Source organism: Ornithorhynchus anatinus, chromosome 3, assembly GCF_004115215.2.
Source record: "Ornithorhynchus anatinus isolate Pmale09 chromosome 3, mOrnAna1.pri.v4, whole genome shotgun sequence".
NCBI lineage: Eukaryota > Metazoa > Chordata > Mammalia > Monotremata > Ornithorhynchidae > Ornithorhynchus > Ornithorhynchus anatinus.
In genome coordinates, this window is record NC_041730.1 from 112,295,636 (window position 1) to 112,322,499 (window position 26,864).

Consider the following 26,864-nt stretch of genomic DNA (forward strand, 5'->3'; position numbering starts at 1 on the left):
GCAAAGGTATCTAAGATAATCTAAATAAGTTCCCAGTAGAGGTGAATTAGTGGGTTGAAGAACATCTAGGAGGCATCATCCCCTGAAAGTCCTTCAGGGCTGGTTTGCTTCCGGGCCACTTTTGGAGATAATCACATCCCCATCTTCCTCAGGTTCAACAGATAAAAGACAAACACAAGAGATCCAAAATGTTCTTGGAGGATCCAAGTCATTCTCCAGTCATTCCCACACAGGAGGGTTCAATTCTTTCTAAATCAACCCATCCATCTGTCTACAAGTTTCCGCATAGTTTCCAATTAGAGGGCCCACCTAATGCACTTCAGGGAGACTGTCTGCATGAACTTGCAGGCTCAGAGCCTGAATGGAAAAATCACATAGGGATGGTGTGGGTAGAGGGAAATTTAGAATTTCCATTCCTTTCTGGAATGCAGGGATGCCTGGGTCACACTTTATCTCCAAACCCTCCAAATATCATTGCTCTGGAAATTGATAGTTTTTGAATGCACAGGGAGGCCCTTGACTCTCAGCTGGGATTGATGTGGACAGGTATTGTCTTTCTTAATTGCTGAATTGCACTTTCCAAGCGCTTAGTACAGTGCTGTGCACACAGTAAGTGCTCAATAAATAGGAAAGAAAGGAAGAAAGGAAGAAAGGAAAAAGAGAAAGAGAGAGAGAGAGAAAGAAAGAGAGAGAGAGAAAGAGAGAGAGAAAGAGAGAAAGAGAGAGAGAAAGAAAGAGAGAAAGAGAGAGAGAAAGAGAGAGAGAAGAAAGAGAGAAAGAGAGAGAGAAGAGAGAAAGAGAGAAAGAAAGAGAGAAAGAGAGAAAGAAAGAAGAAAGAGAGAGAAAGAAAGAAAGAGAGAAAGAGAGAGAGAAAGAAAGAAAAGAAAGAATGAAAGAAAGAAAGAAGAAAGAAGAAAGAAAGAAAGAAAGAAAGAAAGAAAGAAAGAAAGAAAGAAAGAAAGAAAGAAAGAAAGAAAGTGTCCACGGTGCTTATCTTGCCCATGTGGAAACTGTAGGAAAGGGAAAAGTCCATTAGCTAAGGGAGCTAATAATGGCTTCACTTAAATCCATCTCTTCCAGCTCTGTTGTATTGCTATGTTGTGGGCTCCCAATTGCTTAGTACAATGCTCTGCACACAGAAAGAACTCAATAAATACCATGGATTGATTGATTAACTGATAGACCTCATCTGAGGCCCAAAGGCCACCTCTCGTGGCCAGTAGGCCCTGGAACCCGGTAAATCATTTGCTGGGATGGGAAAGAGAAGGACCTATTATTCGACTGGGACAAGAAGAGGCAAAATCCTTCACACCCTTGAGTGGTAATGAATGCCAAGTCTTTCCAAAAATCACAGGTCCAGCATGGAATTAATCTTCCGTTCACCTTTTAATCACGGGGGTCCAACACTCCCCAGCACCAAGAGTTGGAAATACCTTTGGCTCTGGCTCACCCTGGTACCATCACCAGAGAGGCCCTGCCCAAGCTTAGCCCAGCCAGGTCTGGCTCTCACTAGTCAAGACAAGCACCTCATCCACTGCCCATCTCCCAAAACAACACACACAAACACACACACACACACATTCCTACTACAGAGGCTCAAAATTCACAAATGATGAGGCGCAGCTCTGCACAGGACTTGTCATTCCATTTGCCATTGGTGAATATCTCTACGCAGTTCTCCCCGCCGTGGTCGTTGTTTGGCTCTCCCGGGGCCCAGTTGGCATAACCCAGCGGCTCCCCAGAGGGATACACAAACTTGCCCTCGGTCTTTACGTCAGTCATGCTGAGGAAGGCTGACTTGTTGTACTCAGCCAAGATCTGCTGCACGGCGGTGTTCTCTACCGCGTTCCTAGGGGAGGCCATCTGCCCACCAGCTAGCTCGCAGGCCCGTCTGGCTCTCTCGAAGTTGCCTTCCAAGTTGTTGGTCTTGAATATCTTTTCTCCGACTTCTTTGCCCCCTGGGAAGAGTTCCACTAAGAAAAGAGAAGTTGGGACCAAAATCCTTAAGTATTAGAGAAGATTCGAGGAGGCAGATAAGTACTGGGGGTGGGGCTAATAATAATGATAATCAAGGTGATATTTGTTAAGCGCTCACTCTGTGCCAACAAGATAATCATTTCAGATGAGTCCCAGCCTCATAGGGAACTCACAGTCTAAGGAGGAGGGAGAACAGGTATGGCATCCCCATTTTACAGGTGAGGAAAGTAAGGCATAGAGAAGTTAAGTGACTTGCACAAAGTCACACAGCAGACAAGTAGTGGAGCTGGGATTAGGACTCGGGTTCTCTGACTCTCAGGCTGGTTCTCTTTTGACTAGGCAAAATGGAAACCAGAACTCACTTCTGACACTAGCTTCCTGGTGATCTTGGGCAAGACACTCAACTGCTTGGTGAAGCAGCGAAGCAGGGTGGCTTAGCAGAAAGAGCATGGGCTTGGGAGTCAGAGGTTGTGGTTTCTAATCCTGGCTCTGACACTAGTCTATTGTGTGACTTTGGGCAAACCATTTAACTTCCCTGTGCCTCAGTTAACTCACCTGTAAAATGGGGATTAAGACTGTGAGCCCCACTTAGGACAATCTGACTACATTTTACCTACCCTGGCGCTTAGAATGGTGCTTGGCACATAGAAACACTTAACAAATACCATCATTATTATTATTACTAGTACCATGGATGTTGACTCTTCTAACTCCTTCCACAATGGATCAGGAGGAAGACTGCTCTATGCCTCAGTTTCCCCATTCCCACCTGTCTCCCTTTTTTCCCCCATTTGCCTCTCACTCCAGGGTTTCATCTGCCTTTCCTTCCAAGCCTGCAGTCATGGTTAAAACCCTAAAAATGTGGATTCTCCTGGAAGATTTTATTTACTTTCTTAACTTCCCATTTTAAAAGTTCCCAGGAAGAAGAGAGAATCCCAAAAAAGTCACTCAAGAAAAAAGAGATATCAAGTAACAACATAACCAGGGTATTTTTGAAACACCAATGCATGGAAATGTAAAGCACATTGCTATTACAGTGGATTTAAGGCGGCAAACTGAAAGCTGAGCCAAGTTTTCCATCTCTCAGTGCAGTAGTTTGTATACTGAAAGAAAATTTTACCAAACTTCATCAGGGCCAGAGGAGGCCTGAGACTAGGCTATTCAGAAAGTCACAGATAGTCACACTGCCTGGCTCAGGTCTAAATCAAGCCTAAGGCCCATCACGGCAAGATCAAGCTGTTGCAATTTGCCCTGGGTTTCCCCTTACATATTTGGTTTTTATTGAGAAAGCAGAATGCTTTACTATCTCTGGCGGCTGCAATAGCATTACTACGAATTAGCATAATTTCATGTCTTGGAAGACAGGCATCAAAGTAAACAGAATTTCCCTATTTTCCATCCTTCACTTTGATGCACAGGTAGGGATGTTTTGATGCAAGCCGAGGGCTGAAGGAAACTTGAAGGAAAATTTCAGGGCCTCCAAAAACCCTTTATCGTTTCTTCCTTCCCATGTAAGAGCTTTCCCACAGCCCTTTAGAATACTGATACTTCTTCTTCATCCTAACAAAGAGGCCCAGCTCGTTTTTTTCTCAATTGGCTGAAATGAATTTCCAGAGCCTCGCTAAAGCAATAAAATACTAAAAGAAGATGAAATCCCGGGGTTATTCTCAGGCAAGAAGGATTGGTGCTAACAGGGAAGGGCCAGAAACCAGAGCCTCCAAATCACTTACCTTTCTTAAACTTGGAGACACTGGCTTGCAAGATCTTTACTTGTTCCTGTAGAGCCGTCAGTTGTTGCTTCAGAGTATTGACTTCTGCAAGCAGAAAGCAGTATCAGTTTTCAACTGTATCAATCTCATCTATCTTGCCATTGACCTCTCTCCCACATCCTGCCTATGGCCTGGAAGGCCATCCCTCCTCATATCCGACAAACAATTACTCTCCCCCTCTTCAAAGCCTTATTGAAGGCACATCTCCAAAAGGCCTTCCCTTACTAAGCCCCCCTTTTCTTTTCTCCCCCTCTCTTCTGCATCACCGTGACTTGCTGCCTTTATTCATCCCCCAACCCAGCCCCAAAACACTTATGTATATCTTTGTAATTTATTTATTTCCATTAATGTCTGCCTCCCCCGCTAGACTGTAAGCTCATTGTGGGCAGAGAATGTGTCAATTTATTGGTATATTGTACTCTTCCTCCTGCTTAGTACAGTACTCTGCACACAGTAAGTGCTCATTAAATATACTGATTGACTACTTTTGGGGCGGAACAAGGCTAGCAGACATGAGGAGAGAATGACTACACAGCAAACACATCCATGGAAATATATGTCAACTGGCAGGGTAAAATGATAACTAATAATAATAATGATAATAACGGTATTTGTTAAGGGTTTACGATGTACCAAGCACTATATTAAGGACTGGGGTGGATGCAAGAAAATTGGGTTGAATACAGTCCGCTTGGGGCTCACAGTCTCGTTTCCCATTTTCCAGATGAAGTTCCTGAGGCTCAGAGAAGTTAAGTGACTTGTCCAAGGTCACACAGCAGACAAGTGGTGGAGAAGGGATTAGAACCCATGACCTTTTGACTCCCAGGACCTTGCTCTATCCACTACGCCATTCAAATGGCACTATCGAGGGATAAGTTGCATAACGTAACACCACCTAGTCCGTTCAGCAAATAGCAGCCACCCTATCCCTAAGTCTTTGGCATCCTTAGACTTGGTGTGACTTAGACAGAGACTCAGTTCGAGAGTCTGACCAAGGAATCGCCTCAGCCGTATGAGCTGCCAAAGTGCTGATCATCATTTTTCGGGCTGGACTGTAAAAGTCCCAGCTATAAAGAAGCCATCATGGATTCTCAGGGAAACAAGAATTTCCTACAGTCTTTCTGAGGGGATAGGACAGATCGGAATGTCATTTATTAGATGTGCCATGTAGGAATGAAGAGGAGAACTGTTCGTATCAGATATGGAATGAGCACTGTTTCAGCAGGCATGATCTGGAAGCCCTTACGCTGGGCCGAGTGAAAGAGAATGAAACTTTTATGAGTCTCAATTACATCTGTCTATAGAGTGGTGTCCTCCCTATGTGTTCAGAGCTTCAGGTTGGTCTAGAAATCACTTATCTCACAACTACCTTCCACCATCAGGTCTTCATCTTGCCCACATCAATCAGTGGTATTTACTGAGTGCTTACTAAGTGCGGAGCACCGTTCTAAGCTGTTGGGAGAGTACAACACAAGAGAATAAGCAGACATGTTTCCAGTCCATAACGAGTTTACAGTATAGAGGGGGAGGAGAAGGGAAGAAAGAAATAGCTCACAGGTCTTACAGTGATCACAACCGCTGTGATAATCGCTAACTTTACATGCCTGGCCCTAATCCTCTGTTCATTTCGGGGAGGTGAAGTGAATGAGATGCAGAGAGGACAAAGCCTTGTTTTGTCCTGTGTGTTAGGGAACAAAACACTCACAAGCTCGAGATGAAATGGACTATTGTTACACTGTACTCTCCCAAGCGCTACATACAATGTTCTGCCCACAGGAAGAACTTGATAAATATGATTGAATGAATGACTATGTAGCTTGTGGCTAGTTATAATAATAATAATGTTGCTATTTGTTAAGTGCTTACTATGTGCCCAGCACTGTTCTAAGCGCTGGGGTAGATACAGGGTAATCAGGTTGTCCCACGTGAGGTTCACAGTCTTGATCCCCATTTTACAGATGAGGTAACTGAGACACAGAGAAGTTAAGTGACTTGTCCAAAGTCACACAGCTGACAAGGGGCAGAGGCAGGATTTGAACCCATGACCTCTGACTCCCAAGCCCATGCTCTTTCCACTGAGCCATGCTGCTTCTCTAGCCATGCTGCTTCTCTCTGACTTAAGGCCCATTTCTCCAGGGAAAAAGAAGAAGGAGGTGTGAGGTGAGAACCAGGAGCATTAAAGGGATTGGACCACCATTAACGAAGCAATAACAGGATGCTATCACATCATTAACGGGAACTAAATAGGAACTTGCACTAAGCAAGTCATTGTCAACCCTATTAATTTCAGGAATTTAAATAGACATATTCATAGCCCATTCTGTCCCACCAGCTCCAAAGGAAATCCCTGGTTTATTTCCTTCTTGGCATTCCAGCATTCCTAAAGGCCGGGAACTGGAAGAAAGAATGGGAGCCAGATTCTAGAAGGGAGGGGAGGCGGTTTGAGTCATCCCACCCAGGAAGCTCACGATTGGTTGCTGCATCTTCCAAACGATGTTCCGAGCTTCATAACTCTGTTTCTCTAACTCCCTTAGATGCTCCCCCAGAGAATAGCTGCTTTGAATCCAGGAAAGGAATTCCATTTCACCCAGTCTTGGAAGATGGGGGAAGACACAGAGTAGCATGCAGACCCAGGGGTAGGGTGACTTTTGGGAATGCAGGGCACCTTACCAGAGAGCCCGCTGTCTCCCTTGACTCCTTTCTCCCCCGGCAATCCTCTTTCTCCCTTCAGCCCAGGAGGGCCCCTGGCCCCCGCGGACCCCTGGGGACCCATGGCACCAGCTGGACCTAAGGTTGGGTAAAGAGAAACAGACACATATGAAAGAGAGGCATTTGCGATCTGAATTTGGTCCCTTGCTAGGTGATTTACCAATTGCCAGCATGGCACAGTGGATAGAGCACGAGCCTAGGAGTCAGAAGGACCTGCGTTCTAATCCCGGCTCCACCACTTGTCTGCTGTGTGATGTAGGGCAAATTATTTCTCTGGGCCTCAGTTACCTCATCTGTAAAATGGGGATTAAGACTGCGAGCCCCATGTGGGACAGAGACTGTGTCCAACTTGATTAGCTTGTCTCTACCCCAGAGCTTAGAACAGTGTCTGGAACATAGTAAGTGCTTAACAAATACCATAAAAACAAAAAAAAAAAAACAGTCCTGGCCTCCAACCTTCACCCCAACAGGGCAGAGGAATATAGGGCTAAAGGTAGTTAAGACTTGATTTTTAATGGCATTTGTTCTTCCTCCTCCTTGACTATGAGTCCCATATGGGAGAGGAACTGTGGCCCATTATTCTCAACCATTCTCAACTAGGATGCATGAACCTTGCATGTATCCCAGTGCTTAGAACAGCATTTGACACATAGTAAACACTTAACAAATACCATTACCAAAAAACTCTTACTGTGTACCAGTACCTCTTACTGTACTAAGCGCTAAGATAATCACGTTGGACACAGTCCCTGTTCCATTTAGGGATGGAACACATCCCTATTTTACGGATGAGATGACTGAGGTATAGAGAAGTCAAGTGACTTACCCAAGGTCACACAGCAAACAAGTGGTGGAGTAGGGATTAGAACCCAGGTCTTCTGACACCCAGGCCCATGCTCTTTCCACTAGGCCACACTGCTTCCAAAGGAGTGAAAGGGGTAAATCAGTGGGCATCAATCAATAGTATTTATCAAAAGCTGAACTAAGCACCTGGGAGAATTCAGTAAAGTCATCGTGATTTTTTTCTTTCAAGGATCTGATAGTCTAGCCAGTCAGACAGCCATCAAAATAATCTTGCTGTCATTTCTGCCATCTCTAGGCCATAAAGCAAAATGTCCTCTTACTGCCAGTAGCTCCTTCCCACTTCAAATCTACCAAACCATTTCCTGCTACATTTAAAAACATCTTCTGAAATCCCACCTCCTCTAGGAAGCCCTCCCCAACTCATCCTCTAGCCTGTTAGCTCGTTGTGGGCTGGGAATGTGTCCATTTATTGTTGTATTGTACTCCCCTAAACGCTCTGCACACAGTAAGTGCTCAATAAATACGATAGAATAAACGAACGAATCCCCATCTTCCCAGGTCATGTTTTCCCAAAAGCCACTCTTACCATCATCATCATCAATGGTATTTATTGAGCGCTTGCTATGTGCTGAGCACTATATATATTAGAGAATACAATACCACAGAGAACAAAAGAGAAACAGTGTGACTTAGTGGCCAACTGGATAGAGCACAGGCCTAGGAGTTAGGACGACCTCGGTTCTAATTCTGGCTCCACCACTTTTCTGCTTGGGCAAGTCATTTGGGCAAGTCACTTCACTTCTCTATGCCTCAGTTACCTCATTTATGAAATGGGGATTGAGACTGTGAGTCCCATGTGGGTCACTGAATGTGTCCATCCTGATTATCTTTTATCTACCCCAGAGCTCAGTACAGTGCTTGGCACATTATACATGCTTAAATACCATTTTTTAAAAAACAAAACAGACTTGGCCAACACTTTCTCTGCCCACCACGAGCTTACTTATGATACCTTAATTGATTAGTTCCTCATATTCTGTCATTTGGAATATTTAGCTATCATATTTAGAATATTCAATTTCCCATCTGATTTTTAATGGTATTTGTTAAGTGCTTAATATGTGCCTGGCAGCACACTAAGTGTTGGGATAGATGCAAGATAACTAGGTTGGACACAATCCCTTTCCCACATGCGGCTCACAATCTAAATCCCCATTTTATGGATGAGGTAACTCAAGCACAGAGAAGTTAAGTGACCTGCCCAAGGTCACAGAGCAGACAAGTTGGGTTCTAGAATTAGAACTCAAGTTTCCTGATTTCCAGGCCTGTGTTCTTTCCACTAGACTTATTTCTATTAATAGTTAGCATCTATGCTTTTTCTTCACTCCTTCCTGTATGTATACAATTCACATATGTCCATTTCCCTCTCTGGATCGTAAGCTCCTCATGGGCAAGGGCTTTTCTTTTAGCAGACATAGTCATGTTTCCAGATTGTAAGCTCATTGTGGGCAGAAAAACGTGTCTATCAACTCTGTCATGGAGTACTCTCCCAAGAGCTTAATACAGAGGTGTACACATGATTTGTGCTCAATAAATACCATCAATCGATTACTCTTTGTGGCTCAGAGAAGCAGCGTGGCTCAGTGGAAAGAGCCCGGGCTTGGGAGTCAGAGGTCATGGGTTCGAATCCAGGCTCTGCCACTTGTCAGCTGTGTGACTGTGGGTAAGTCACTTCACTTCTCGGTGCCTCAGTTACCTCATCTGTAAAATGGGGATTAACTGTGAGCCTCACGTGGGACAACCTGATTCCCCTGTATCTACCCCAGGGTTTAGAACAGTGCTCTGCACACAGTAAGCGCTTAACAAATTCCAACATTTTTATTCTACCAATGCCTAGAATGCAGTAGCCGCTGAAGAAATTCTGATGAATGAATGATTGAACGAATGGATGAATAATGACGTGGGTGTTCCGGGACCTTTCCCGATTGTCATTTACCTGGGGTTCCGGGACTTCCTGGGTTTCCTTTATCACCTGGGGGCCCTTTATCTCCCTTTGGCCCCGGTGTTCCTCTTGCTCCGGGTGGCCCCTGAGCACCGGGATTTCCAGCTGGACCTAGGGATGGAGTGAAAAAAGCAAAATTATTTACAGACTTTCTTTTCATCGCAAGGAGGAAGGTCTTGATTAGGGGGTTTGACCCACCTCACAGCAAACTCTCTCTGGAGAGCCCTTTAGCTGAACATCACCCCAAGGGTGCAGAGACTCATTGTGGGTGAGCTAGAATTTATGTCATCTGAGGTAAAGATGGCTGTTGGTTTCATTAATTTTGATACGACACTAATCATCTTGAAGCTAGCAGGAAGACTAGTAAATTATATTGGTTGAGAAAACATTAAAAAAATTTCTCAAGTCAACATTACATTTCATGGCATAACCGTTGGCTGGTGCATCATGGAGAAGGGAGTCAGAAGGACCTGGGTTCTAATCCCAGCTCTGCCACTTGTTTGATATGTGACTTTGGGCAAGTCACTTAAATTATCGGTGCCTCAATTACCTCATCTGTAAAATGGGGGCTAATACTGTGAGCCTCAATTGGGACACGGACTGTGTCCAACCTGATTAGCGTGTATTGATATCAGCGTTTCATACAATGTCTGGCATGTAATAATAATAATAATAATAATGGTATTTTCTAAGTGCTTACAACACTTTAGGTACTGTACTAAGCACTGGGGCCCTTACAAGCAAATTGGGTTGGACACAGGCCTTGTCCCACAAGGGACTCACAGTCATAATCCCCATTTTACAGATGAGGTAACTGAGGCCCAGAGAATTAAAGTGACTTGCTCAAGGCCACATAGCAGCTAAGTGGTGGAGCTGAGATTATAACCCATGACCTTCTGACTCCCAGGCCCACACTCTATCCACTAAGCCACACTGGTTCTCTAGATGCTAAACAAATTCCAGAAACAAAATGATTACCATTTGTGAATCCAACAACAAGATATTGTGAGGTTGAAACCTTCCACAAAACCATCACATAAAGGGAATGTGGAGGAATTTGAGGACACCAAGAAAACAAGAACAAACATGGTTAAAGGCAAGGCACCTGAAATGCAGGATGTGGGAATTATTTTAGGTTGAATAATGATCATTCCCCATAATGCAATGATCATTCCCCACGGCTTAGTACAGTGCTCTGCACACAGTAAACGCTCAATAAATACTGATATTATTGATAGAATGATGGGTAGCTGGAGTCCAGAATGTCCCTTTGTATAATATTCTGTGTATTTCTCCTCTCTTCCTTATATTAAAACTTGAGGCAGACCTTCGGCGAGGCAAAGAGTGAAAATCTAACAAAACCAAGACACATACCTTTGACACCAGATTCTCCCTTTGGTCCTTGTTCACCTCGGGGTCCTCCATTCCCCTGGAGTCCTGGGGGTCCCTCTTTCCCAATCTGACCCGGAACACCTGCAGGTCCAGCGGGTCCTGTGGGGAGAGATCCCATCCAATCGATTCCATGATAAGATTGGCACATTTTGAGCTACGACACGTTAATCAGGTGAAATCCTTCAAGATGATCCAGTAAATGAGTGGTTTATAACAGCTCCCGATCAATCGTCTTCGAAGTTTAAATGACGAAGTACCCGGATCTTGCAACCGTGGGGCTGCAGAGGACCGTGGGAATTTTCCCTACAGCTGACCTCTACGGTAGGGACAGGAGGGCAAAGTGTCTGATGCGTGGTATCCCCCTGAACTGATCACTGTCTGGGACACCACAGTTGCCCTGAGAAGTGGGGAGGAGCAGGACAAAAAGCTGAAGCTGCAGCTACCCTGGCCCCTTGGGGAGCAGAGTGGGTAGTCAGGACTAAGAGGCCTCTGTGGGAAGGGTGGGAGCCGGGGTCCTCTTGGCTGGCTGAGGAAAAGCTGAAGTGAGTTGGGAGGGATCGTGCCCACCTGGAGCATTCCCCTGTATTTCTAGGCTCTGGGGTTAACAATAATAATAATAATAATAATAATAATGATTATGGTATTTGTTAAGCTCTTAGAATGTGTCAAGTACCATTCTAAGCTCTGGGTAGATACAAGGTAATCAGGTTGCCCCAGGTGGGGTTCACAGTCTTAATCCCCATTTTATAGGTAAGGTAACTGAGGCATAGAGAAGTTCAGTAAGTGGCTTGCCCAAGGTCGCATAGCAGACAAGTGGCAGAATCGACATTAGAACCCTCTTCCTTTGATTCCAAGACGGGGGTCTTGCCACTAGGCTAAGCTGCTTCTCTGCTCCTCTGTGGGACAGAGAGGAGGTGAGGGGAGGGAGCTCCGGGAGGTACTGTGTGGGTGGAAGGGGATGCTTCCTCTTTCTCAGATCTGACAAGGGGATGGACGGGGGCGGTGGGGGCGGGATCCAATAGATGCTTGATCGCAGGGGACACGGCACCACGTTCGGTCTTCATTCAACCACTTCTACTAGGGTCTCTAAATTTGATAGAATGCCAAAACAAAGGCCTCTTAGGCATCCCTGACACATATCTGCCCAAACTAGTCTGGGCTTCTGAGTACTGAAAACAGCAGCTGTACAGTGAAAGAGTACAAGAGACAGTTTTAAGAGCAGTGGTTTAGAGAAGCTTGGCAAAGCGAGTTTGTGAAAATAATCACAAAGTACAAATGTTTAGATCAAACTATTTCTGTCTCATTGCCTGTCCAAGCCAGATGATCAACAAAAAACAGTGTTCCTGCATCCCAGCAGCACCAGTACACCCTGATGCCATCCTCCAGATCATGACCTACTTACCCTTTTCTCCGGGGTCTCCCTTGGGTCCTCTATCACCAACGGAGCCATTTTCCCCTTTGGGGCCCATGGAGCCATCCAATCCAGGCAATCCTGCTGGCCCCTGAGCTCCTGGCAATCCTGAAAAACAAATGAAGCAGGTCTTAAAAATACAAATTAACTGGCTCTGAGGCAGAGAGCCTAGGTATCTGAAACTGCCCCCTCACTCATAAATCTATAAAGCACAATAGTAGATGGTTAACAGTTAGATTCCTTTGTTAGTACTTACTCATTTTCTATTCTCCTTTTCCAACGTACAGGGTAGTGTCAGGTGAGGAGTTTATATTTTCCAGGGACAGCAGAAACATAATTTCAATACAGCTCAGTCTATGCTGACTTCACAACAGGACTGCCTTTAATGGTATTTGTCCAAAGGTTTTTAACACACTAAGATGACAGAAGCAGCATGGCCTAGTGGATGGAGCATGGGCCTGGGAGGCAGAAGCCAGGATTCTAATCCCAGCTCCGCCACTTGACTGCTCTGTGACCTTAGGCAAGTTACTTCTCTCCTCTGTGCCTCAATTACCTCATCTGTAAAATGGGAATTAAGACTGTGATCCCTGTGTGGTACAGGGGTAAATCCAATCCCTTTACCTTGTACATTAACTCAGTACAGTGCCTGGGACATAATAAGTTCTTAACAAATACCACTAAGCACTTATTACCCAGTGCTCCCCTCAGTGGGTGAGCCACTCCCTGGAGCAAGGTGCTTTGGACTGGGGAGTGGGAGACTGTGAAGAATGGAGGGTAAATTCACTGTTGGGATTCCCTAGGACTAAATGGTTCCTTCTCCCTTAGAAAGAGTTCTTATTCCCTCTCCGTGTATCAGTTACACTGAGGGAACAGCTCAGTGCTGTATAATTTTGCTGTATTTTGAACATCGTTGTTACGCTCACAAATAATGTTAATGGTACTTCAAGCTGGGTCATAGCTCTCCTAGCTCCCACCTATGAAATTCCACTTCATACAATTAATTGATGGCAAGAGGCACATTTAGTAATAATAATTATTATTATGGTATTTGTTAAGCACTTACTATGACAGGCACTGTACTGAACACTGGGGTGCATACAAGCAAATGGGGTTGGATACAGTCCCTGTCCCATGTCGGGCTCACAGACTCAATCCCTATTTTGCAGATAAGGGAACTGAGGCCCAGAGAAGTGAAATGACCTGCCTAAGGTCACACGGCAGAAAAGTGGCGGAGCTAGGGTTAGAACCCATGACCATCTGACTCCCAGGCCCGTGCCCTATCCAATAAGCCATGCCACTTCCCTAATAATAATAATAGTTCTAATCTTGAAAAAAGATAAAAAAGTTCACCCACCTTCCAGGTTTCTCTGAATTTCATAAGAGTGACCGCCAACTCAACTGTGGTCACAGAATTTGGCACTGTCCATTTCTGAACTTTTTTGTTGTACATTTGACATCTCCCCAAGAAACTAAAGACCTGAGTGATATCCAGAGAGAGAATGCTCCCAGCTCTCTGGTCTGTAGAGCTTTAAGCTTCATCAAAACTTTCATTAGAGCTGCATCAACTCCTACCATGCCTGAGAATAATCAATTTTGTGAGGGCCCCATGTGATGTAACATGATGATGTACAATGTAGGATGAGGTCATTGAGCTGAGACAGGAGAAAGGGAGAGATGGGGAGAGAGACAGGGAGAAAGACAGAGAGAGAGAGAAAGAAACAGAAACAGAGAGAGAGAGAGAGAGTTCCCCTAAAATCTAAAGGCTCTCCTGATACTGTACCTTCCACTTAGATTATACTGGAATGTGATACGGAGAGACCCGTAGGATATCAGTGGGCATTCTAGGTTCCTCTTGCAGCACCTTTAGCCCTGACATATTCTCCTCTGTCTCCCCTGGCCAAGCAGCCAGGCACTGAAGGGAGCAGCTCTGTTCGTTGATAGCTGAGTGTGTAGCTACTCAAAGACCTCCAAGTAGGGCAAACAGATTTTTTTTTTCCCTAGCTTTCTCTTGCCCTCTTAGGATTGCACCAGGAGAGTTTCCAGTACTCTACCGGTCTCGGGATGGGAGGGAGGGTCAAGCAGAGGCATACCCACTCCATTCCTAGCTTGAGCAGTGGCTAGTGAATGGAAGGCTGAGGGGCAGAGACTCAAGTTTACTGTGTGGAGGATGGTAAACCACATCCATATTTTTACCAAGAAAACTCTATGGATACACTACCAGAACAATTGCAACTGGAAGTGGGTCATTCTGGGAGAGATGTGTCCATGGAGTCGCTATGGGTCTGAAACAACTCGACAACATAAGATAAGACAAAAGAAGACAAGCTTTCTCTTGTTTCCTTTTCTTTGAATATGGAATTTGGAGATGTCCCCTGAGACAGTAGTATTGGAGACAATTGTGCTACAAGAGACAAAGAGAGAGCATCTCCTCCAAGAGGTCTTCTCTGATTAAGTCCTCCTTACCTCTTTTTCCATTCCCTTTTGCATCACCCAAACTTGCTCCATTTATTCAACCCCCCAGCCTTACTGCAGTAATGCATATATTTGTGATTTATTTATTTATATTAATGCCTGTCTCCCCTCCTAGACTGTAAACTCATTGTGGGCAGGGAATGTCTCTGTTTATTGTTGTATTGTACTCGCCCAAGTTCTTAGTAAAGTGCTCTGCACACAGTAAGTGCTCAATAAATATGACTGACCAACTGACTGACAAAAGTAGGTGCTACTGAAGGGCAAGGAGGAAAGCTTGAAGTGGCTCCAGGAGGCATCCTGGGAGTCCCACTCCCTCAGGTTGGATGGGATGTGGACTGTCTCTTTCTCAAGAGATGTCACCCCCTCTCCTCCCAATTCCATACCCACTTTGCACACTCACTTTCCCGTCACCCATTTCCCTCCCTCCCCACCCCCACGCCCTCTGGCCCAAACATGGGTCAGCCCTTCTGCCAATCACATGCTGGGACCGTCCCTGGAAACAGGCCAGAACTACATGGAGGAAAAGGAGTTCAAGGTCTTTTCATTCTGCTGGTTGCACAACAACATTCAACATATTGGAATAGAAACTTCAGTTCTGGGCCAGCTTTCAGGCATATTGCTGATGGGGGACAAGGAAGTTGCCTCAGGTGGAATCTCCAGGACAGTAAATATCCTAAGGCTTGGACCACAAACTAGGACAACCTGTCCTTGTAAATTAACTTGCTCCCCCGGAAGCCAAAGCCCACAAATTTCCCTTGGTCAACATGACAAGCACTCAAGGGGTGGGCAATGGATCTGGACATAGATATGGTATCTTTTGAGATGCAGAAGAGGGTCTGGGCCATGACTGGGCATAACTGGGGAAAGAAAACTTCCCCTTTGAACTGTAGTCAACAGCTAGGGAGGCATCTGCTAGATTTTAAGATCCTTGAGGCTAGGTACTGTGTCTACTTATGTTGATGGGTGTCTCCCCCACTCTGGACTGTGAGCCCACTGGGGGAAGGAATTGTCTCTATTGCTGTATTGTGCTTTTCGATGCTTAGTACAGTGCTCTGCACACAGTAAGCACTTAATCAATACAGTTGAAAGAATGAATGAAACTCTATTGTACCCTCCCCAGTTATTGTGCTCTGTTCACAATAAACTCTCAATAAATATCACTGATTGATTGGTACCTGTGGCTGTTAAAGAAGGAAAATCTGGCTGTTTTTGCCCTGTGGGTCTGTAAGAAGGGAGAGCAGGGGGTAGTAACCCCTCTTCAATGCACCCCTCTCCTCATCTTTATTCTCCATAGCCCTCATTACCAAGAAAAACACAACTACTCAACCATGTCAAAAGATTAAGGAGCCTCTACCCCACTTAGGTCAGAGAAGGAGTCCTAGTGACTCAAGAGTGATCAGCACTTTATTGTCACCATCAGGGTAAGATGGTGGTGAATTGTGGAGGGAGGAAGCAGTAGAAGAATAAAAACTGCAGCTTACCACTGCTTTTTCTAAATTATATTTCTACTCAGGGATTTTCCCTGGGGAACTGTCCTTAACGAAGACAATCCCAGACAAGAAACATAAAATTTAGAAACATCAATGGAAACAACTTTAATTCCAAGGGGGGAAAAATGGAAATCTGCAGGCTCCTCCCTAAGCTTCTAAACCCACATGGCCTGAGGGTCAAAGGACTTGGATTTTAGTCTTGGCTCTTCCACCTGCCTGCTGAATGACCATATGCAAGTCACTTCATTTCTCTGTACCACAGTTTCCTTATCTGTAAAATGGGGATTGACTACCTGCTTTCCAACCTCACTAGATTAAGAAGCCCATGTGGGTATAGGACTGGGGTGGAGGTGATTATCATGCATCTGCCCATGCTTAGTATAGTGGCTTGCCATATAGTAAATGCTTAACAAATTCACAGTTATCATTATCATTATTATCTGAGGAAGGGTGATGCTCCTTTCAAGGAGGGGAGAGAATTCGAGAATATTTTCCATAATGGCTAAGACTACTTGATGCTAGAGTAGGTCAAGCACAGTAGGTACAAAAGTTCACTTGGTGACTTCAAACACAATTTCACTACCTGGCTCTCCCTTTTCTCCTCTGGGGCCTTCTCTCCCATCTCGTCCATCCCGTCCCGGTAATCCATTTTCAACAGGTCCACACATGATCAAGGCACAGGCATCAGGAGCTGCTCTTTTTACATGGGCTTTCATTTCGGTACCAACGGTCACTGTAAGGCGGGTGAGCAGGACAAGCATAGAAAGAGAGAGAAGTAGCATCATGCCAGCTTCTTGTCTGTGATTGGTCGTCAAGAGAGTTAGGCCCACAGCATTTTGCCTGAAAAGACAGGTGTATTCGAATGATTACAACCTCCTAAGTAAAATGACACCCAAGAAACCATTCTCTTTGGGTGGATTTCTTTCATAGGGTGATGAACCTTCTGAATGTTCTTGTGGTCCTGAAAGAAAGACTCCCCCCACACTATTTTAAGGAAGCCCAAATTAGCTGTTGATATAAAATACCAGCACATCAGTCAATGCTGAAGATTTTGAATCCTTAATCTCTTCACCTTCCTCTTTGTTGCTTGTTAGGAAAACTCTATTCATCCCATTGTTCTTCTCTGCTGTAGGGAAAGCCAGAAGACTCCCTGTCCAAAGAAAGTTTCTGAAGGGAAGGTAGAGAGCTTGCTGGAATATGTTGTGGGATTACTGGTTAATCAACCAATCAATCATTCAATCAAAGGGAATTATTGAGCGTTTCCTCTGAGTAGAGCACTATACTAACTGCCTGGGAGAGAACAGTACAGAAGATTTGTTCCCTGATCCCAATTGCTCACTGTCTAGATAGGGAGACAGACATTAAAATGAATTGCTGATGGGAGAATGGAAGAATATAGAGTTACGTATGTAAGTGCTGAGATTCTGGGGATGTTAGCTGGTAGAGACTGAAGATATGGCAGAAGACTGTATATTCTGGGTTTTCTCCCTGGAAAAAAGATAATCACACTCTGAGCCTTTATGAAAAACCTAAAATTCAGAGCAGTGGACCATGGAGATTTCCATGCTAAGATTTTGCTTTTGGTTGGTGAACATTTTGCAAAATAGAAAGGGGGAAGTGGAAATGGAGGGAGAGAATGTCTAATGTCTTCTAAAATGCCTTGTAAAGTGCAGTAAACAGTCCTTCAATGCCCCCCAAATTTCATTCCTTGATCATCAGTGAGCCACCCACACAAATATTGTTTTATAAGCCAAAGTTAATACATGGAGAAGTAACCTCCCCACTTATTTTGAAAAGGAGAAAAAGAAATATATAAAATGAATTCTAAATTTACAGGGAGTACTTGAATATGTTGAATGTTGTCTAAGTGGGCATGGATGAAGCAGTGAACTGTGAGATTGAGAAATGGTCTTGGAGCACCTCAAAATCTATTGCATTAATGAAGTGATGTAAAACAAGAAGCAGTTAGAGGAAATTCAATTGAGAGGAAAAAACTCTACCAATCCTAGGGTTCTCCTTTGATGATGGATACTTTTCTATATTCATATTCATTATTCGTTCTAGAAATCAATTTTATGGACATTACTGAGTATGTTCTAACTTGGACATCAGATGTGATTAATAAGCCTTACTGAAGGCACATCTCCTCCAAGAGGCCTTCCCAGACTTAGCCCCACTTTGCCTCATCTCCCACTCCCTTCTGCACTGCTCTGACTTGCTCCCTTTGCTCCCCCCCCCCCCAGCTCCAAAGTACTTATATATAGCTGTAATTTTATTTATCCCTTTGCTCTTCCACCCTCCCAGCCCCAGCACACTTATGGATCTATCAGTAATTTTATTGACTTGTATTGATATCTGTCTCCCCTACCCTAGACTGCAATCTTGTTATGGGCAGGGAATGTCACTGTTTATTGTTCTATTATATTTTCCCAAGCCCTTAGTACAGTGTTCTGCACACAGTAAGTGCTCAATAAATATGACTGAATGAATGAATGTTGCCCTCCCACACCAATTCCTACTCACTCTGTTGCTTCCCATACCTTCTCACTGTCTTCTACTTACCTTCTCCATAGTCTAGATCCTCACGGGCATTGGCAGTGGCAGCCATAGTTGCAAATGGGAAGAAGCAAACATGATTTGTTAGGAATAATAATGTTTGGTATTTATTAAGCTCTTACTCTGTGCCAAGCACTGTACTTAGCTCTGGGGTATAAATGAGATGATCCGGTCCCACATGGGGCTCACATTCTAAGCAGGAGGAAGAATATGTATTGAATCCTCAATTGCAGAGGGCAGACCTGAGGCACTGAGGAGAGAAGTGACTTACCCAAAGTCATTCAGCAGATAAATGGTGGAACTGAAATTAGAACCCAGGTCCTTTGACTCCCGGGTCTGTGCTTTTCCCACTAGGCCAAACTGTTTCCCCCACTCAATTCTAGCCTGATACATATTTATTTCTAAATGTGGATTCAGTATATGCTGGGGATAGGACCAATTATAAAGAGTTGATGATTACCAACAGTGTTGTAAAAGTGTGTTAAATTATGGGTTTGCTAGAGCTTTCCCTTGCCCATTATATCATCTGGGGTATTTCTAAACTTACTGAAAATTGACAGCGATAAATTCACCATTCTCCATATACCTTATATCACTGCCTCCCTGTCTAATCTACATATCTACATACACAGGCACAATATCAACTTCAATCCCCGTTTCCTCTGAAAAACATTACCCTTGCCACCCAGAATTGGGGTGGTGAGTTTGTTTTTGGCTTTTTTATGGTATTTGTTAAGCACTTGCTACCTGCCAGGCACTGTTCTAAGCGCCGAGGTTGAGGTAAATTAATAGGTTTGGACACAGTCCACAGTCCCTGTCCCACATGGGGCTCGTAGTCTTACTTCCCATCTTACAGATGAGGTAACTGAGGCACAGAACAGTTAAGTGACTTGTCTAAGGTCACATAGCAGACTTGTTGTGGAACATGGATTAGAATCCAGGTCCTTCTGAATCCCAGGCCTGTGGTTCTTAAACACTGTTTCACCTAGAGATTTTGGAACTGCTCTCAACTAAACATGTAACTTCAATGTCAGATGGAGGTCTGCTCCTCATGAAACTATCTTATGCATTTGCATACATAGAATGATGAATTCATCATTAAAACTGGTCCAGTTGGGTTTGCTGCTCAATGACCAGCAAATTTCCCACAGGACCTAGGACTTTTTCAGCACCCAATAAATCTACTCTGAGAAAATATTTTAATACCCTCAACTCAAACACTGGCATAATTCACCCACTGGAATATTCAGAATATGACCTTTTTCCTATTTCCTTGGCCAATATTTGCCCTATGTCCTCGATCGATAGAACACAGGATTATTTCTATTACATTGGCATGTGCCCTCTTTCATTAACCTTTCAAAGGCTAAAGGCAGAAACATGTCAGAGAAGCAGCATGGCCTAAAGGAAAGAGCACACATCTGGGAATCAGAGGACATGGGTTCTAATCCCAGCTCTGCCAATCGCTTGCTGTTTGACCTTGGGCAAGTCACAACTTCTCAGTGCCTCAGTTTTCCTGTCCTCTCTTCTACTTAGACTGTGAGCCCCATATGGGACAGGGACTGTGTCCAACCTAATTAACTTGTATCTACCCCAGTGCTTAGAACAATGTTTGCCACATAGTAAATGCTTAGCTAATACCATACAAGGTAGTGGGGCTGGAACTCTAATTTCATTGTGCAGAATCACTGAACACAGAGCCAATTTCCAACATACAAGGCATTAAAAGCACAGATCATCACTCAGAAAAGGTTTAGCAAGAAATCAAGTACCAGGGAACTGTGAAAGCCACAGAAATGAAAAGCTGGAGGAATAAGGAATAGCATGCTTACTCTTCATGATACAGACAATGTCAGAGACCTGAAACTAAGACTGTACAGTGAATGCACACATAACTCCAGGGAAAATGAACCATAAAATAATGAAAGAATAATAATGTTTTTCAAAGAGAGATGGGGACACTTACTGTATAATTCCCAGTGATCCACAGGAATCTTTCCCGCGTGGACCGGCCCACAGGCAAACTCTCTCTTATATCCTACCTCAACCGTAATCTGAGCTCCCATTGCTCAAGCATTCTCATAGCTCACTTGCAGGAAACTTGAGGTATTTTCTTTGTTTATGGGCTCATTTGAATAGTTCTAGGTGATCCAGCTTGGAGTTGAAAATGGAGGACCCACAGATGTTTGTTTTTGATTGCCTAACAGGAGGCCAATAAGGGGTTTCCACTATACAGAATACAGGGAACCAAAAATCAATCCGGATATGCAAGCTTGCACTGCGTTGGAATGAAAGAAGTGATTTTGCTCGATAATACCATAAGTTCCTTGTACACTGTAAGTTCGCTGTGGGTAACCATCTCAGTAACTTTGTTATATTGTACTCTGCCAAGTGCTTAGCACAGTGCTCTGCCCACAGTAAGCCTTCAATAAATATGATTGATTGGTCAATAGTATTTGCTCATTTTGCCCTCGCATGGATCAGTTATCCCCCTCCCCCCCGACTCCTCAAAAATCTCCAGTGGTTGCCTATCAACCTTCGCATGAAACAACAACTCCTCACTCTTGGCTTCAAAGCTGTCCATCACCTTGCTCCCTCCTACCTCACTTCCCTTCTCTTCTTCTACTGCCTATCCTGTACACTCTGCTCCTCTGCCACTAACCTCCTCACGGTCTCGTTCGCGTCTGTCCCGCTGTCGACCCCTGGCCCACATCCTACCACTGACCTGGAATGCCCTCCCTCCTCACATCTGTCAAACTAACTCTCTTCCCCTCTTCAAAGTCCTACTGAGAGCTCATCTCCTCTAGGAGGCCTTCCTAGACTGAGCCCCCCTTTCCTCCTCCTCCCCTCCCCATTCCCCCTTCTCCTGCCCTCTGCTCTTCCCCCTTCCCCTCCCCACAGCATTTGTGCATATTTGTATATACTATTTATGACTCTATTTATTTTGTTAATGATGTGTATATATCTATGACTCTATTTATCTTGATGATATTGATACCAGACTACTTGTTTTATTTTGTTCTGTTCTGTTTTGTTGTCTCTCTCCCCCATTTAGACTGTGAGCCCATTGTTGGGCAGGGACTGTCTCTATCTGTTGCCAAATTGTACATTCCAAGAGCTTAGTACAGTGCTCTGCACATAGTAAGAGCTCAATATATAGGATTGAATGAATGAACGAATGATTGAGAACCCATATTTTCCCAGGAGGAAGTGAATGGAACTCATGTTCCAATATCCTGGTTTGAGAAAGCCTCCACCGAGAGTTAACTATTCCTAGGAGGGCTCAAACTGAAGCTCTTCAAAAGTCCTTAATGCTTCCATATTACTTTTCTTCACAGTTAAACCCAGAGATTTCTAGAGTTTGGATGATCTGCCGCTTTTTAAAAAGAGCAATTAAAATTCTAGGATTGCAATTTTATGGGTAAACTCCTATAACCTAAAGGTAACAGAATCCCTTAGCATTACTTCAAAACAAGCAGGGGTCCTCTTCAGATTGGATAAATAGTCTTTGAATTTTTTGACAAGCTTTAACTATCTTCAGAAGAAAAAAATCATCAGTGGAAATGTCTCAGAATTTGAAAATCCAGGGATTTCCCTCTCCCCATGCTGTAAGCACCTGCAGTACAGAAGGACATCAATGACTCTTGCTTTCATAAGAATTGTAGTATTTGTTAAGCACTTACTATGTGCCAGGTACTGTACTAAGCACTGGGTTGGATACAAGCAAATCGGGTTGGACATAGCTCCTGTCCCATGTGGGGCTCACAGTCTTAATCCCCACTTTACAGAAGAGGTAAATGAGACACAGAGAAGTGAAGTGACTTGCTCAAGGTCATACTTAAGACAAGAGAAGTGGCATGGCGTAATGGATAGAGTGCGGGCCTGGTAGTCAGAAGGTCATGGGTTCTAATTCTGACTCTTCTACTTGTCTGTGTGACTTTGGGCAAGTCACTACATTTTTCTGTGCCTCAGATACCGCATCCGTAAAATGAGGATTGAGACTGAGCCCCACACGGGGCAGGGACTGTGTCTAACTCATTCATTCATTTATTCCCTCAATCATATCAATTGAGCGCTTACTGGGTGCAGAACACTGTACTACTTGCTTGGAAAGTACAATTCAGCAACAGATAGAGACAATCCCTACCCTACAATGGGTTCACAGTCTAGAAGGGGAAGACAGACAACAAAACAAGTAGACAGGCATCAATACCATCAAAAGAGAGTTATAGATAAATACACGACTCCATTTGCTTGTATCTATCCCATCATTTAGCACAGTGACTGGCACATAGTAAGCGCTTAATAAAATATCATAATCAGTAATAATAATGATAATAATGATGGCATTTGTTAAGCACTTACTATGTGCAAAGCACTGTTCCAAGCATTGGGGAGGATACAAGGTGATCAGGTTATCCCATCTGGGCTCACAGTCTTAATCCCCATTTTACAGATGAGGTAAGTGAGGCACAGAGAAGTGAAGTGACTTGCCCAAAGTCACACAGCTGACAAGTGGCTGAGCCGGAATTTGAACCCATGACCTCTGACTCCCAAGCCCGGGTTCTTTCCACTGGTGGAGCCGAGATTAGAACGCAGGTCCTTCTGATTCCTAGGCCTCTGCTCTATCCAGTACGCCATGCCTCTTCCCCCACTGTACTAGGTGCTTGGGAGAGTACGATATAACAATTAACAGACACATTGCAATTAGCATAGTTTCAATACTATAATGTTGGTATTTGTTAAGCACTTACTATGTGCAGAGCACTGTTCTAAGCGCTGGGGTAGATACAGGGTAATCAGGTTGTCCTACATGAGGGTCACAATCTTCATCCCCATTTTACAGATGAGGGAAATGAGGCAAAGAGAAATGAAGTGACTTGCCCACAGTCACACAGCTGCCAAGTGGCAGAGCCGGGATTCGAACCCATGACCTCTGACTTCCAAGTCCGAGCTCTTTCCACTGAACCACGCTGCTTCTCAATACTAGCATAATGACTCCATTCCAAGACTTCATTGCTTGTGATCTTGATATTTGATATTGTCTGTAAACTCGTTGTGGGCAGGGAATGTGACTGTTCATTTTTGTAATATACTCTTCCAAGCACTTAGTATAAGGCTCAAGAAATATAATTGAACTAATGAATGAAGTGCCGCTGAAGAAACTGCTAAAGGAGTCAGATGCAGCATCTTGGGAAGTTTGTGACCTCTCACAGTCATAGAATAGGTTAAGCAACATCCTGATTCAATTTTTCCATTTAAATCCACCCAAAGGAAGCCACGCAACTCTAGGAGATCTGCTCAAAGGTATGTTTCCTAAAGGTATGTTTTCTATTCCACCCATCCTTTCCCTTGTCTGATTCCCCGCATTTCCTTTCACAGACTTGCTTGGCCCCTTCGACACAGGTTTAGGAGGCAGCGGAATAGAAAGATCTGGACTCACCTTGGTATATTTGATCAAGAAATCAACAAGCAATTTGAAAAAGTTTCACAAGGCATATTCCTGGCACAGCGTTGAACTAGGCCTTTGCGAGTATGAAATTCATTTAAGTGGCATTGAGGGAGATTTGGGAAGTATTTTTGGGTTACAGATTAAACCTCTTGGGGCCTCTCTCCACAGCCTGTTCAGCAGGTTTTAGATGGTCCAAAAATAGAAGAGAGTGACTCCATCCCTTCTGGGAAATTTCTGTCAAAAATACTTCATGTTCCTCTGAGTTTGGGACAAGTCCATTCTGACTCTCTAACTTTTCTTCTTAAGACTTCTCCAGGCTGGCCTTCAAAACCCTGATAGGAACTGGTTTTCTGTTTTGTTATTTTTAAAAATAATAATGTTGGTATTGGTTAAGCGCTTACTATGTGCAGAGCACTGTTCTAAGTGCTGGGGTAGATACAGGGTAATCAGGTTGTCCCACGTGAGGCTCACAGTTAACCCCCATTTTACAGATGAGGTAACTGAGGCACAGAGAAGTGAAGTGACTTGCCCACAGTCACACAGCTGACAAGTGGCAGAGCTGGGATTAAAGACATTTTATTCAGCATTTACTATGTGTCAGGCACTGTACTATGCGCGGGGGCTAGATACAAGGTAATCAGGTGTCCCACGTGGGACTCTCAGTCTTAATTCCCATTTTACAGATGTTGTAACTGAGACCCAGAGAAGTTAAGTGAGTTACCCAGGATCACACAGCAGACAAGTGGGAGAGTCAAGATTAAAACCCAGGTCTTCTGACTCCCAGGACCATGTTCTTTCTACTAGGCAAGTCTGATTCTCATTGGGTCTGGATGAAAACCTAGTCATTCCAGCATGCAGTAGCTTTAGGTTGCCCAAGTAGCCAAAACTCATATCTGCCAAAGTTTGTCAAATGGTAAAGGGATCAAGGTAGGATTCTAATGTCTTCCATATGTTATTTACAGATCTTTCCCTCCAAACTCTTTATTGGGCCTTTTCTAAGCTGCAAATTCCTTGTGGGTGGGGATTATGTCTACAGATTCTGTTATAATGTACTCTCCCAAGCACTCAGCACATTTCTCTGTACACAGTTAGTCCCTAATAAATACTATTAATCGATTGATTAATTGATTTTTGGCTTTGTTAATCCTTTGCGCCTCACCTTCTCATGAGATGAGATTAAGTCCCAGATTTTCAAGTGCACCAGAGAGGCCTTGAGCAACTCTAACAGATTTACGGAGGCAAAACCTTTCACTTAATGCAGTCTCATTAATAGCATTGCTCAGTGGCCCCAGAGGACAGGCTGGTACATCTCAGCTGCATTAAATTCCCAGAGCACTAACAAATTCCATCAGAAATCCTTTATGTAAAGATAAAAACAATTTTAAAAGCAATCAGGCTGTGAATACGATGCCTGGTGAGCCTTTTTGATTTTTTCATTAACATAATTATTCCATAAAGTTAATAATAAAATATAAGAATACTGGGGGTTGGTGTGAATTAGAATTTTAAAAGACCCTACTATAATTTTGCTCTGGTCGAATGCTTAATGCAGCTGCTTGGCCAAGCTAGAAAGAGAATCTTGAATTATGCGTTTGCCTGATCTTTTCTGAAATGACCACCGGCTCTTTTCTAAAGCAGTGACATCCAAAGAAGAGGTAAACTAAACATGGATTGCTCTATTTTTCTAATCCTTCCTTCCTACCCCATTCCTTGAGGTGTGGGTGGGTGGTTGAGTGGTTTTGAGGTCTGGGAAGATTATAAGCTCCTTCCGGGCAAGTCATAGACCATTACTGTACTGGACTCTCCCAAGTGCTTAGTTTAGTGCTCTGCCCATGGCAAGTGCTCAATCAATACCACTGCTTGATGTTGATCGGCTCTCTCCTTGTTGCCTCAGTCCCTCTAAACATTCATTCATCTGTTAGTACTTAAGGAGCACCCACTGTGTTTACAGAGTATTGTAGTAGACACCTGAAAGGATTTAGTAAATTCATTCATTCATTCAATCATATTCATTGAGCGCTTACTGTGGGCAGAGCTCAGTACAAAGCATTTGGGAGAGTACAATAAAACGATAAACAAACACGTTCATTATCCACAACGTGCTTACATTCTAAGGGGGAGGCAGGCAATTAATATAAATAAATCATTTACCAATATGTATGCAAATGCTTTATGGCTGGGAGGGGGGATGGATAAAGGGAGCAAGTCGGGATGATGCAGAAGAGAGTGGAAGAAGAGGAAAGGGGGGCTTAGTCAGGGAAGGCCTCTTGAAGAAAATGTGTCTTCAATAAGGCTTTTGAAGTGGGGGAGAGTAATTGTCTATCAGATTTGAGGAGGAACCCCTGAGGGTGGATGTGGACGTTGGCAGCAAGATAGATGAGACTGAAGTACAGTGAGAAGGTTAGTAAAGTGTGTGGGCTGGGTTACAGTCGGAGAGTACCAAGGTGAGGTAGGAAGGGGCAATTGCTTTAAAGTCAATGGTAAGGAGTTTTTGTTTGATACAGAGGCGGATGGGCAACCACTAGAGTTTCTTGAGGAGTGGGGAAATGTGTCCTGAACATTTTTATAGAAAAATGCTCTGGGCAGCAGAGTCAAGTATTGATTGGAGAGGGGAGAGAGTCTAGGTCAGCAAAGAGGCTGATACCGTAATCAAGGCTGTAGAGGAGAAGTGATTGCATTAAGAAGGTAGCCTTGGTAGCAGTTTGGATGGAGAGTAAAGGATGCGGTCCCTGCCCTTACGACACTATCTAGTGGAACTCTAACCTACACCGGCATGAGAACCAGGGGTCAGGAAGGAGCTGTCCCATTCCTTCTGCATGCTGGGGATTTT

The 26,864-nt window shown here is 44.0% G+C and overlaps 1 protein-coding gene across 2 annotated transcripts in view; it reads right to left on the reverse strand.

Annotated features, from left to right (window-relative positions):
* Positions 1-1,362: 1,362 nt before the first annotated feature.
* The window catches only part of SFTPD (surfactant protein D), an 81,688-nt gene continuing 56,186 nt past the window's right edge, over positions 1,363-26,864 (reverse strand). Inside the window, exons 2-8 of one of the 2 annotated variants that reach the window (XM_029060840.2) lie at positions 16,610-16,759; positions 12,056-12,172; positions 10,636-10,752; positions 9,256-9,372; positions 6,417-6,533; positions 3,708-3,791; positions 1,363-1,973 (exon numbers count right to left, since the gene is read on the reverse strand). In XM_029060840.2, the coding sequence (XP_028916673.1) occupies positions 1,597-1,973; positions 3,708-3,791; positions 6,417-6,533; positions 9,256-9,372; positions 10,636-10,752; positions 12,056-12,172; positions 16,610-16,759 (1,079 nt within the window). In that variant the 3' untranslated portion in view covers positions 1,363-1,596. Of the gene's footprint in view, positions 1,974-3,707; positions 3,792-6,416; positions 6,534-9,255; positions 9,373-10,635; positions 10,753-12,055; positions 12,173-16,609; positions 16,861-26,864 lie in introns of those variants that run through there. The other variant, XM_029060838.2, reaches the window with a different exon arrangement.